Below are 14,544 nucleotides of genomic sequence, written 5' to 3' on the forward strand. Positions count from 1 at the left end.
ATTTCAGATCAAAGCTGCAAGACCAGCATTTCAGTCTGGATCATATTGACTGTATCAGGGATCACATTTGTGATAGCATTGTCCAGATTCTTTCCAGTTTGCAGTAAGTATCAAAATCAAAGCTTTTTCTAAAGAACTGAATCACTGTGAAAACTTTCCTCTGGTCTCACCGTCACTTTAGCTTCTAAAGGGAGCAGTTGAGGGGAATTCTCCAGCACATTATCAAATCTGTCCTAGCTGGCTGCTGTCAGTCGGGAACAGTTCTGTCTTAGATTTTGCTGGATTCTGTCGGAGGTTCTGCACAGAGGTGCTGGGATCTCTGAGTAGGTGAGCTGATGGGGTTTGGGACTCCTGCTGGATTGTGCAAGTCCAGAACTTTTAATTTGAGTTGGAGTGATTTCCATCTGTGCCTGCACGGAAATTATTGCAGAAAATTCAAATCATGGGAGTTATGTGTAATTGGAGAGATCAGGATCTGATTAGGGATTGTCACTAAGGCCCAGAGTCAGGTAAACCGTATCTCTCCAATCTGAGGAGATGATGAAGAAGATTGCTGGAGGCAATGTGAAAGATGTTCTCCATGTGGACTTCAGTAAGTCATTTGACATGGTCACACATGAGAGGCTGATCCAGAAGCCTAACACACCCAGGATCCAAGGTGATGCAGCTAAAGGGATCCAAAATCAGCTTGGTGACAGAAGGCAGAGGTCGTGTTGGAAGAATGTTTCTTTCTGATTTAAAGTCTGCACCTAATTGTGTACAGTAGTGAATGGTTGTAGGGCTTCTGCACTTTGTGATATATATTAATGACTTAGTCATTAGTGTAGGAGGTATGATTACTAAGTTTACAAATGAATGAGAATTGGTGGTGAGGGAAATTGTCCAAGTCTGCAGTAGGATATGGGTCAGATGGAAAGTTGAGTAGAACATTAGCAAATGGAAGTTATTTCTGACAAGTACAAGGTCATCTATTTTGCAGTTGAAATAGGACTTGGACATCTGCAGTTTGGGGTAGAAATGTTGAACAGAGAGACTGAGGATTCCAAGTTCATAGCAAGACACACAAAATGCTGGAGGAACTCAGCAGTTCAGGCAGCAACTATGGAAATTAATAAACAGTCGATGTCTCGGGCTGAGACCTTTAATCAGAACTGGAAAGAAGGGGGAAGAAGCCAGGAAAGGGAAGAGGGGAAGGGGAAGGAGAACAAGCTTGAAGGTGACATGTGAAGCCAGGTGAGTGCAGGAGGGGGATGAAGGAAGATGCTGGGAGCTGCTAGGTAGAAAAGGCAAAGGGCTGGAGAAGGAATATGATAGGAGAAGAGAATGGAATATGGAAGAAAGGGAAAGAAGTGGGGTAATAGGCAGGTGAGGAGAGGGGAGCACAGTGGCAAATAGAAAAAGAAGAAAGGGGAGGGAGAAAAATTACTGGAAGTTGGAGAAATCAGTATTCATGTCATCAAGTTGGAGGCTATCCGGATGGAATATGAGGTGTTGCTCCTCCAACCTGGGAGTTGCCTCATCATGGCAGCAGAGGAGACCATGGACTGACAAGTCAGAAGGGAGACTGGAATTGAAATGGTTGGTCACTGGGATGGTGGATGGTGCAGAGAATGATGAGCTGGATGCAGAGTCCCGTGGGTGGCAGGTGAAGACAAGAGGAGCTTGGTCAGTGTTAAGGATGCAGAGTCCCGTGGGTGGGAGGTGAAGACAAGAGGAGCTTGGTCAGTGTTAAGGATACAGAGTCCCGTGGGTGGTAGGTGAAGACAAGAGGAACTCGGTCAGTGTTAAGGATACAGAGTCCCGTGGGTGGGAGGTGAAGACAAGAGGAACTCGGTCAGTGTTAAGGATACAGAGTCCCGTGGGTGGGATGTGAAGACAAGAAGAACTCGGTCAGTGTTAAGGATACAGAGTCCCGTGGGTGGGAGGTGAAGACAAGAGGAACTCGGTCAGTGTTAAGGATACAGAGTCCCGTGGGTGGGGGGTGAAGACAAGAGGAACTCGGTCAGTGTTAAGGATACAGAGTCCCGTGGGTGGGAGTTGAAGACAAGAGGAAGTCGGTCAGTGTTAAGGATACAGAGTCCCGTGGGTGGGAGGTGAAGACAAGAGGAAGTCGGTCAGTGTTAAGGATACAGAGTCCCGTGAGTGGGAGGTGAAGACAAGAGGAACTCGGTCAGTGTTAAGGATACAGAGTCCCGTGGGTGAGAGGTGAAGACAAGAGGAACTCGGTCAGTGTTAAGGATACAGTGTCCCGTGGGTGGGAGGTGAAGACAAGAGGAACTCGGTCAGTGTTAAGGATACAGTGTCCCGTGGGTGGTAGGTGAAGACAAGAGGAACTCGGTCAGTGTTAAGGATACAGAGTCCCGTGGGTGGGAGGTGAAGACAAGAGGAAGTCGGTCAGTGTTAAGGATGCAGTGTCCCGCGGGTGGGAGTTGAAGACAAGAGGAACTCGGTCAGTGTTAAGGATGCAGAGTCCCGCGGGTGGGAGTTGAAGACAAGAGGAACTCGGTCAGTGTTAAGGATGCAGAGTCCCGCGGGTGGGAGGTGAAGACAAGAGGAACTCGGTCAGTGTTAAGGATACAGAGTCCCGCGGGTGGGAGGTGAAGACAAGAGGAACTCAGTCAGTGTTAAGGATACAGAGTCCCGCGGGTGGGAGGTGAAGACAAGAGGAACTCGGTCAGTGTTAAGGATACAGAGTCCCGCGGGTGGGAGGTGAAGACAAGAGGAACTCGGTCAGTGTTAAGGATACAGAGTCCCGCGGGTGGGAGGTGAAGACAAGAGGAACTCGGTCAGTGTTAAGGATACAGAGTCCCGCGGGTGGGAGGTGAAGACAAGAGGAACTCGGTCAGTGTTAAGGATACAGTGTCCCGCGGGTGGTAGGTGAAGACAAGAGGAACTCGGTCAGTGTTAAGGATACAGAGTCCCGTGGGTGGGAGGTGAAGACAAGAGGAAGTCGGTCAGTGTTAAGGATGCAGTGTCCCGCGGGTGGGAGTTGAAGACAAGAGGAACTCGGTCAGTGTTAAGGATGCAGAGTCCCGCGGGTGGGAGTTGAAGACAAGAGGAACTCGGTCAGTGTTAAGGATGCAGAGTCCCGCGGGTGGGAGGTGAAGACAAGAGGAACTCGGTCAGTGTTAAGGATACAGAGTCCCGCGGGTGGGAGGTGAAGACAAGAGGAACTCAGTCAGTGTTAAGGATACAGAGTCCCGCGGGTGGGAGGTGAAGACAAGAGGAACTCGGTCAGTGTTAAGGATACAGAGTCCCGCGGGTGGGAGGTGAAGACAAGAGGAACTCGGTCAGTGTTAAGGATACAGAGTCCCGCGGGTGGGAGGTGAAGACAAGAGGAACTCGGTCAGTGTTAAGGATACAGAGTCCCGCGGGTGTTAGGTGAAGACAAGAGGAAGTCGGTCAGTGTTAAGGATACAGAGTCCCGCGGGTGGGGGGTGAAGACAAGAGGAAGTCGGTCAGTGTTAAGGATACAGAGTCCCGTGGGTGGGAGGTGAAGACAAGAGGAACTCGGTCAGTGTTAAGGATACAGAGTCCCGTGGGTGGGGGGTGAAGGCAAGAGGAAGTCGGTCAGTGTTAAGGATACAGAGTCCCATGGGTGGAAGGTGAAGACAAGAGGAACACGGTCAGTGTTAAGGATACAGAGTCCCGTGGGTGGGAGGTGAAGACAAGAAAAACTCGGTTGGTGTTAAGGCATCAGGATGATGTGTGGAGGGCAGATGCCTGTGAAATAGAGGAGATGCAAGTGAGGGAAGCGTCAATTGTGGCTGAAGGGAAACCCTATTCCTTGAAGAACTAGGAAATATCTGATTTCCCAGAAAATAAAGCCTCACCATGGAAATAGATGTGACGGACACAAAGGAACTGATAGAAGAGAATGGCATTTTTACATGAGACAGGTTGGGAGAAGGTACACTCAAGATAGCAGTGGGATTTGGTAGGTTTATGAAAGATATCAATAGACAGCTTATTTCCAGATCTGGAGACAAAGAGATCAAGAAAGGAGAGAGAAAGATGTGTCAGAAATGGACCAAGTGAATTTAAGGACAGGGTGGAAGTTGGACCAGAGTTCCAAGTTCACAGATCTCTAAGAAGGAACATTGGTTGCTAGTATGGAGAAGAATATACATGGCATGCTGATCTTTATAATTTGGGACACCAAGCAAGGTCGGAAATAGAAAGATAGGCCGGATGAATTCATGGCTGAGGTGCTGGGGCAGGAGGAGAGGTTCAGGTTCTTGGGATTTTTCTAGGGATGGAAGCAACCTGTACAAGAGGGACAGGTTACACTCGAACCAGAGAGGGGCCAATATCCTCGCAGGAACGTTTGGGGGTGGGATGGAACTCTGAGCAGGAGCAACACATGGGATAAAGCAGTAATTTGCAAGAGCAAATTTTGTATTCAGGATAGGCAGGATATCAGGATAAAGGGAAGGAAAAGAATACTCATTTAATGAACAGCATGAGGATGAAGAAGTAATGTGAGTGAACTCAAAATGTGTATTGGCTCTGTGGATGGGGATGTTACAGCCATAACAGAAATTTGGCTGAGAGAAGGGCAGGATTGGCAGCTCACTGCTCCAGAATACAGATGCTACAGCCATGACAGTAGATAGAGGATTAGGAAGCTTTTAAAAAGAGCAACTAAGATAATTAATTAGGAAAAAAAAATATGAAAGCAAGCTAGCAAATAATATCAAAGTGGATAGTAAAAGTTTTTTCAAGTATGTTAAAAATAAAAAAGATAAGATTGGATATAGGGCTGCTAGAAAATGAGGCAGGAGAAATAATAACAGGGGAACAAGGAGATGGCTGATGAACTAAATGAGTATTTTGCATCAGTCTTCACTGTGGAAGACACTAGCAGTGTTCCTGATGTTGTAGTGTGTGAAGGAAGAGAAGTGGGTGCAGTTACTATTACAAGAGAGAAGCTGCTCAAAAAGCTGAGAGACCTAAAGGTACATAAGTCACCCAGACCAGATGAACTGCATCCTAGGGTTCTGAAAGATATGGTGTTAGAGATTGTAGTGGCATTAGAAATGATCTTTCAAAATTCTTTGGACTCTGGCATGGTGCCAGAGGACTGGAGAATTGCAAATGTCACTCCACTCTTTAAGAAAGGAGGAAGGCAGAAGAAGGAATTTATAGACCAGTTAGCCAGACCTCAGTGGTTGGGAAGATGTTAGAGTCAATTGTTAAGGAGGAGGTGATGGAATACTTGGTGACACAGGACAAGATAGGACAAAGTCAGTATGGTTTACTTCAGGGAAAATCCTGCCTGATGAGCCTGTTGGAATTCTTTGAGGAGCTTACAAGTAGGATTGATAAAGTGAATGCTGTGGAAGTTGTATCTTTGGACTTTCAGAAGGCCTTTGACAAGGTGCCACACATGAGGCTGCTCACCAAGTTAAGAGCCCATGATATTACAGGGAAGATATTAACATGGTTAGAGCATTGGCTGCTTGGTAGGAGGCAGTGACTGAGAATAAAAAATCCTTTTCTGGTTGGCTGCCAGTGACTAGTGGTGTTCCGCAGGTGTTGGTGTTCTTCTTTTTATGCTGTATATAAGTTATTTAGATGATGGAATAGGTGGCTTTGTTGCCAAGTTTTCAGATGATATGAAGATTGGTGGAGAGGCAAGTAGTTTTGAGGAAACACGTAGAATACAGAAGGACTTAAACGAATTAGGAGAATGGGAAAGAAAGTGGCAAAAGAAATACAATGTTGGAAAATGCATGGTAATGCACTTTGGTAGTAGAAATAAATGTGCAGACTATGCTCTAAATGGAAAGAAATCCCAAAATCTGAGATGCAAAGGGACTTGGGAGTTCTTGTGCAGAACACCCGAAAGGTTAACTTGCAGTTCAAGTCAATGGTGAGGAAGGTAAATGCCAAGTTAGCATTCATTTCAAGAGGTCTAGAACACAAGAGGAAGGATGTGGTGCTGAGGCTTTATAAGGCACTGGTGAGGCCTCACCTTGAGTATTGTGAACAGTTTTGGGGCCCTCATCTTAGAAAAGATGTGCTGACATTGGAGAGGGTCCAAAGCGGTTTACAAGGATGATTCCAGGAATGAAAGGGTTATCACACAGGAATGTTTGATGGCTCCAGGTCTGTAGTCACTGGAATTCAGAAGGATGAAGTGGATCTCATTGAAACCTTTCGAATGTTGGAAGGCCTAGACAGAGTATTTGTGGAAAGGATGTTTCCCAAGGTGGGAGAGTCTAGGATGAGGACACAGCCTCAGGATAGAGGGACGCCCTTTCAAAACAGAGTTGCGGAGAAATTTCTTTAGCCAAAGCGTGGTGAATTAGTTGAATTTGTTGCCACATGCAGTGGTGGGGCCAGGTCATTGGGTGTATTTAAGGCAGAGATTCATAAGTTCTTGATTGGACGTGGCATCAAAGGTTACGAGGAGAAGGCCAAGAACTGGGGTTGAGGAGGAGAAAAATAAGATCAGCCATGATTGAATGGCGGAGTAGACTCGATGGGCCAAATGGCCTAATTCTCCTCTGATGTTTTATGGTCTTATGGACAGAGGTACAGATAAATGAGGAGGGGATGATGCCTTTTGATCAGGGAGGACATAGCATCAGTGATTAGAGATGACATCCTTGGAGGTTCATTCAGTGAAGCCGTATGGGTCGATCATCATTTCAAACTCCTAGGAGTGCACATCACACACACCCAGAACACATCCTACACGGGCAGGAAAGCTCACCACTGCCTCATTTTTCTGAGGAGTCTGAGAGAGCTGGACTTTGCACATCCATACTCACGTCATTCCACAGATGCACAGTAGAGGGCAGCCTAACAAGCTGCATCACTGCTTGGTACGGAAACTGCACTGCGGCGAACAGGAAGCTCCACAATGGAGAGTTAAAACTGACCAACCCATCACTGGCACCAGCCTACCTGCCATCAGTGACATATCGTCTGTAGAGTACGGTGTGGGAGGAGGATCAGTAACATCATGAAGGATCACACACACACTGCTCATGGACTGTTTGTCCAACTCCCATCAGAGAGGGGGCTGCTTAACATTCACAGCAAAACACACAAAATGCTGGAGGAACTCAGCAGGTCAGGCAGCAACTATGGAAATGAATAAACAGTCGACGTTTCGGGCTGAGAGCCTTCTTCTGAGTTGAGACGAAAGGGGGAAGATGCCAGAATAACAAAGTGGGAAGCTGGGTCAGTGGGAACGATAAAGGATAAAAGAGGAATCTTATAGTAAAGGAAAAAAGACCAGAGGAGAAAGGGGAGGAAACCCAGGGAGAGATGATAGACAGGTGATAGACACGTCTTCTCACCTGCCTATCACTTCCACCCAGGTTCCCTCCTCCTTCCCTTTCTTCTGTGGTCCATTCTCCTCTCCTATCAGAATACTTCTTCTCCAGCCCTTTACCTTTCCTACCCACCTGGCTTCACCTGTCAACTTCCAGCTTGCCTCCTTCCCCTCCCCCCACCTTTATATCCTGACATCTTCCCCGTTCTTTCTCAGTCCTGAAGGAGACTGTAAGCCTGAAACATCACCCGTTTATTCATTTCCAAAGATGCTGCCTGACCGACTGAGTTCCTCCAGCATTGTGTGTGTGTGTTGTTTTGGACTTTCAGCATCTGCAGACTTTCTCATGTTTACGTAGCATCCACGCCAGGACCACCAGACTCAAAAACAGTTACTTTCCCCAAGCTGACCAACACCTCCACCCGCTAACTCCACCACTACTTTATTATTTCCCATCACTGGCATTATGTACAACCCAGTGTCACTTTATGGATATACCATCAATCTATACATATAAGCCGTCTGTGTATTTATATTTATTTTGTGATTTTTATTATTAATAATGTGTTCTTCATCTTCTGTATTTCTTGATGCTGCATTGGATCCAGAGTAGCAATCATTTTGTTCTCCTTCCACTTGTGAATACGAAATGACATTGAGCAATCTCTCATCTTTGAAAAGTTTCCTGAGCAGAGAGACCTAGACAGAGGGTGCAATACTCAACCTCCTCTTGGAGAATGAGGCAGGGCAAGTAACTGAGGGGGCAGTCAGGGGGCACTTTGGCTCTGGTGACCACAGTTCTTTTCGTTTTAAGATAGTGATGTTAAAGCAAGCATAGGTCCCCAAGTTAGGATCCAAAGCTCAGCTGTGTTAAATTTGTGGGAATTAGGCAGGATGAAACAGGGGATTACATTGGATTATCTGCATTTTTATGTGGATAAATTCTCAGGGCTTGACTGAGTATATCATCAGACTGTATGGGAGCTAGAGAAGAAATTGTGGAGGACGTTGAAGAGAAATTTGGTCAGCAAATATGCAGATAACTCCAAACGAGGGGATGTTGATGATGGTGAAGAAGGTTTCCGTAGATTGCACAGTGATTCTGATCACTGATCAGTGATATTGGTATTGGTATTGGTACTCTGAATGGTCAGGCACCAGGGAGTGTAATGGAACAGAGAGACCTCGGAGTACAAGTAAATTGTTCATTGAAGGTGGTGTCACAGGTAGACAGGGTGGTGAAAAGGGCATTTAGCATGCTGACCATCTTCAGTCAGGACATTGAGTAGAGGGGTTGGGACATTATGCTGCAGTTGTATAAGTCATTGGTAAGGCCACACTTGGAGTACTGTGTACAGTTTTGTTCAGCCTGTTATAGGAAAGATGTAATTAAACTAAAACCAGTGCAGAAAATATTTACGAGGATATTGCCAAGACTAGAGTTATAGGGAGAGGTTGGCCAGGCCAATCTTTATGGATTGGAAGATGGGAGAATGAGGCCTTGTAGAAATGTTTAAAGTAATGAGAAACATAGATAAGGTGGATGGAATCAGCCTTCCCCAGGGAGGGGAGCCCAAAACTAGGAGCAGAGATTTTGGGTGAGAGGGGAAAGATTTAACAGGGATCTGAGGAGCAACTTTTTCACACAGAGGTTGGTGAGTAGATGGAATGAACTGCCAGAGGAAGTGGTTGTGGGAAGTACAATCTTTTCATGTGGTAAATACTTGGATCGGTACATTCGGGGACAGTGCTTGGAGGGATATGGGACAAATACAGTAAATTGTTCTGAGCTGGGAGAACAATGTGGTCAGCATGGACTGGTTGGGCTGAAGGGCCTGTACCCATGCTGTATTTTCTATGATTCTACATTGCAACTTTACAAAACACTGGATAGGCCACACTGGGAGTACTGTGTGTAGTTCTGGTCACAACACTACAGGAAGGATGTGGTTGCACTGGAGAGAGTGCAGAGGAGATTCGCCCGGATGTTGCTGGATTGGAGGAGTTTGGTTCTGGGGAGAGATTGCATCGGCTGGGCTTGGTTTCCCTGGAGTGAAGGCAGCTGAGGAGTGACCTTTATAAGTATACAAGGTTGTGAAAGGCATAGATGGGGTAGAGAGTGAAAATCATTTCCCATGGTATGGTAGGGGTATCAAAAACAACTTTAAGCTGAGAGGAATAAGATTTGAAGGAGATGTGTGGGATTAGTTTTTAAAATAGAGAGTGATAGACATCTTGAACACACTGACAGAGGAGGGCATGTTATGTTTAATGTTACAAGAAGGATTTAGAAAGGCATTTAAATAGACATGGTTTCAAAGGGTTTAGACCTCCTAGTGACAAATGGGATTGGTGTCGATGGTCAAAAACACAGTGTGATGAGATGGGCCAAAGGGCCTGTTTCTGTGCTGGACAAATCTGTGACTCAGCTGTGAATAAATGGTCAGTTAAAATAGCAACAAATAATCTTCAACAATGTATATCATTCATCTAGAATTTATAAAGGATTATTTCATTCATTACAGGCAGAAACAAAGGAACTAATGAGAACAGCCGTGCTGAAATAGAACAGGTATTTTGTTCATATAAATTCCTGCAGTTTTCTTGTGTTTAAATAGTTTGTAAATTCACTGTTATTTCTCCCTCTCTCAATTCACACATGTATAAACTCATTGGAATCTTCCTGTTGTATTTATAACACCACTCTCTCTCATTTATTGACACATGGGTCAGTGGGAATCATGACCTCTGTTACTGTCGATAATATCTGGTTAAATTTAATTTAATAGACATTATCCGTCCTGACGAAGGGTCTCGGCCCGAAACGTCGACAGTTCTTCTCCTATAGATGCTGCCTGACCTGCTGCGTTCCACCAGCATTTTGTGTGTGTTGTTGATTATCCCTTAGTGTTTCATTACATTCTTGTTTGGACACGATTATGGATATTTACCATTTCTCCCAGTCTGTCTGGTTCTGCAGAAAGTGGTTGTCTCTGTCTGACCCCTTTGTAACGTCAGTTATGTCCAATTAGTCACCTCTGCCTCTCCCTCGTCCCACTCCCCTCCACTGCCCTGTCCCTCACCCCTCCCCCCACTCTGCCCGTCACTCTGTCCCATCTTTATCTCAGTGAACAAAGTGAAGATTTGTCATCATGTATAACAAACACATTCTGTCCATTTTAGGATCGTGGAGAAATGCAGGAATTACAAACTCTCAGCCCAGTTCAAGAAGATGAAGCTGAACCTGAAAATCATCCGGTCAGTTCCAGCCTTCAGTTCCAGAGGTGACTGTGAGGGCAGGTTCTGTGTCCCTGCTGTAGACTGGAGCCTGGAAAATCCTTCCCTCCAACAGTGGGGACATGGTGCTCTGCAGCTGTAACTTGTCTCACCCTGAGTGAGAACAACACTGCACTCATTTCAGCTCTCATCTTCTGGTGAGAAATTCAATCCTTGATCATCTGGCAAAATTCTCACTGGCACTGGAATCGTTTTAGGGAACAGGAAAGAGGAGTCCAGAGGTACTCGGTCCACAAGAGCTGATGGGTATGATCACAAACAAGAGAGAAGCTGGAAATGCAAGCAAACACACAAAATACTGGAGGAACTCAGCAGGCCAAGCAGCAACTGTGGAAAATAGTTGAATCAATATTTGGGGCTGAGACCTTTCAACGAGTCTGGAAAGAAGATGAGGAGTCAGAATAAGAAAGTGCAGGGAGGGGAGGAAGAACCACAAGGTGATAGGTGAAACTGGCAAGGGGGAGGGGTGAAGTAAAGTACTGGGAAATTGATTGGTTAAAGAGATTCGGGGCTGGGGAAGGGGGAATGTGATAGGAGAGGACAGAAGGTCATGAAATAAAGAAAAGAGGGAGGAGCACAAGAGCGAGGTGATAGGCAGGTAAGGAGATAAGCTAAGAGGGAAAAATGGGAATGAGAAATGGTGAAAGAGAGCGGGCGTGGGGGGCATTACCGGAACTTCAAGAAATCGATATTCATGCTATCAGGTTAGAGACTATCAAGACAGAATATAAGGTGTTGCTCCTCCAACCTGAGTGTGGTGTCATTGCGACAGGAGAGGAGGCCATGGTCTGACATGTTGGAATGGGAAGCGGAGTTAAAATGATTGATGTGAAATCAGGGATGAAGTCAGCAGTGAGGTGGGGGGAAACAGACTCCTAGAGGCCGTGAACTAACTGGGGAGCCTGGCTGGGATTGTTGGTGCAGAGAAGTGGAAAACTGCTCGTGTTGGATGGAAGAATGAGAATCAATCTAAACTCAATATGTAAATGAAATGGCTGTGATATCAGGACAACTCAATGCATCGGAGTTGTGGGAACAGGGATAGAGGTGGGAGTGTTTGTATGGAAATCCCTGAAGGTTGACAGACTAGCTGAAGTGGTTAAAAATTCAGGGGCAGCAGGCTGAGGGTAGCAGACACCAACAGAATCAACAAACTCATTCGTAAGGCCAGTGATGTTGTGGGGGTGGAACTGGACTCTCTGACGGTGGTGTCTGAAAAGAGGATGCTGTCCAAGTTGCATGCCATCTTGGACAATGACTCCCATCCACTCCATAATGTACTGGTTAGGCACAGGAGTACATTCAGCCAGAGACTCATTCCACCTAGATGCAACACTGAGCGTCATAGGAAGTCATTCCTACCTGTGGCCATCAAACTTTACAACTCCTCCCTCGGAGTGTCAGACACCCTGAGCCAATAGGCTGATCCTGGACTTATTTACTGGATTAACTTATTACTATTTAATTATTTATGGCTTTATATTGCAATATTTCTTCACTATTCTTGGTGGTACGGCTGTAACGAAACCCAATTTCCCTCGGGATCTTGATCTCACAATCTACTTCACCTTGGTCTTACAGTTATTGTCTGCCTGCAAAGCAATTCTCTGTAATTCTGCATTCTGTTATTGTTGTACCTTGCACTACCTCATTACACTGGTTAATAAAATGATCCATTTAGGTAACACCATACCAACTTTCTGATCCTTTGATTTATTCAGTGACAGAGAATGGAACAATAAGGATATTGAGGGATACTGACACATCTTATAGTACAGATTCAGCCTCAGCTGGAATATTGTGCTCAGTTACATGTAGCTCACTGTATGAGGACATGAGAGATGATGAGAAGAGAATTACTTGAATAGTCACAGGGTTGGAAGACTTCAATCCCATGGGGATAATGGGAATTTGGGAACTGCTCCCATGGCGAGAGAGGATTAAGAGAGGATTTGATGGAGATGTTCAACTCTCAAAACGATTTCATGTGAAGAAACAGTAATCTGTAGGAAAAATGAATCTTCAGGACAAGACGTAAGAGTGGGTGAAAAGGGCAAATTGGAAAATGTTACCAAGCACAAATGAGAAGTTTCACAATTGTGGCTCTTTCCCAACTTCCCAAAGCACCTCCCATCCTGTGAAGAATCTTTGTGTCCGTGGGAACTGATGTAAGGAAGGGCATGAAGAGTTACAGGGAGAAGGCAGGAGATTGAGGCTCAGAGAGAAATGGATCAGCCATGATGAAATAGCAGAGCAGACTCAATGGGCCAAATGGCCTAATTCCACTCCTTTACTGTATGGATCTTATGGTAATGTAGAGAGTGCTGTAACCAATGTCCAGCTAACAAGCTCCCACACATGGCAACGTGACCACATCATCTGCTTTAGTGAAGTTGATCCAGGGATAGTTTGATTGTGCTCTTTTCCCCGAGGTGGCACCATTGGTTTTTTTAACGGTAACTGGGAATGCTGCAGAACATCGAGTTACATCAGATCATGTCCACACGACACACCCTCCCTGCTCCAGTGGAACCACTCGGCCTGGTGTGAGACTTCAACCCACAGCAATCTGACCCAAACGTGTAACAAAAACATGTCAAAATTCACTGCTTGATCTTCACTGATTCAGCAGCAAGAGATCCGCAAACAATGGAAGCCCTGTACATCCCCAAAGGCTGCCAGACAATTTACAAGGTTACATAAATAGACTTTCAAAAAGAATTGACACAATAGTGGTATCACGGAAGCAATGTAAAATAAAATGAGTAAAGGAATCCGGTTAGGCATCACACCCACTCATGAGGCTAGACAGGTCAAGATCACTATCTCAAGAGTTATAGAAAAATATAATACAGAAATAAAGAACATAAAGTAGTAAAAGAGACAAAATAATACTTAGCAACCAATCACTAAGTCATTTCACACAATAGACTGCCAGAGGGAACAACAAATGTCTGACAGCTTTTCCAGTCTCTGTTTGAATGCTCTTTCTTAAAGGTTTGCATAGGTTCGGCATGTCGTCTAATTGACAAACTTCTATAGATGCACGGTGGAGAGTATCTTCACTGGCTGCACCGTGACCTGGTGTGGAAACACCAACGTCCAGGAATGGAAAGTTTACAGAAAGTAGAGAAAACAGCCCAGTCCATCACAGGCAAATCCCTCCCCACCACTGAGCACATTTACAAGGAGCGCTATCACAAGAAAGCAGCATCCATCATCTAGAACCTCCCACCACCCAGGCCATGCTCTCCTCTCACTACCACCATCAGGCAAGAGGTACAGGAGCCTTTGGTCCCACGTCACCAGGTTCAGGAACAGTTATTACCCTGCAAATGGCAGACCCCTGAATCAGTTAGTATACAGTGACATATATTTACTTTGATGAAAACCTCCTGACTTTTGAACTCAAGTGTCTCAACTAATAGAAGCAAGCATTCCAAAAACCTTCTAATCCACCTTATTGGCCTGTGTAGCCACTTCCATAGAGCTATGAAATTGGATCCCAAGGTCTCTCTGCTCAGCAACACTGTTAATAATCTTGCCCTTAACAGTGTACTCTGTATTTGCATTTGCCCTACCACAGTGCAACAGCTCTCATTTATCTGGGTTAATCTCCATCTGCCAATTCTCTGCCCATATCTGCAACTGATCTATATTGTCCTGCATTCTTTGCCAGTTTTCTACACTATCCACAACTCCACCAACCTTGGTATCATCTGCAAACTTATTAACCCACCCATCTACATTTTCATCCAGGTCGTTTACATACATTACAAACAGCAGAGTTCCCAGCACAGATCCCTGTGGAGCTGCACTAATTACAAACCTCCAGCGCAAACAAGCCCCTTCAACCACTAACCTCTTTCTTCTCAGTGCAAGCCAGTCCTGAATCCCAACAGCCAATTTGCTGTGCACCCCATGCAATTTAATCTTCTGGATTAGTGTCCCATGAGGGA

General features: G+C 45.4%; 1 protein-coding gene across 1 annotated transcript in view; it reads left to right on the top strand.

Annotated features, from left to right (window-relative positions):
* Nucleotides 1-537: 537 nt before the first annotated feature.
* LOC140738417 (uncharacterized) overlaps nt 538-14,544 on the top strand; it is a 37,063-nt gene continuing 23,056 nt past the window's right edge. The window contains exon 1 of the mRNA XM_073065687.1: nt 538-658. Within this exon, the coding sequence (XP_072921788.1) occupies nt 538-658 (121 nt within the window). The remainder of the gene's footprint in view (nt 659-14,544) is intronic.

The sequence above is a fragment of the Hemitrygon akajei genome, chromosome 2, assembly GCF_048418815.1.
Source record: "Hemitrygon akajei chromosome 2, sHemAka1.3, whole genome shotgun sequence".
Lineage (NCBI taxonomy): Eukaryota > Metazoa > Chordata > Chondrichthyes > Myliobatiformes > Dasyatidae > Hemitrygon > Hemitrygon akajei.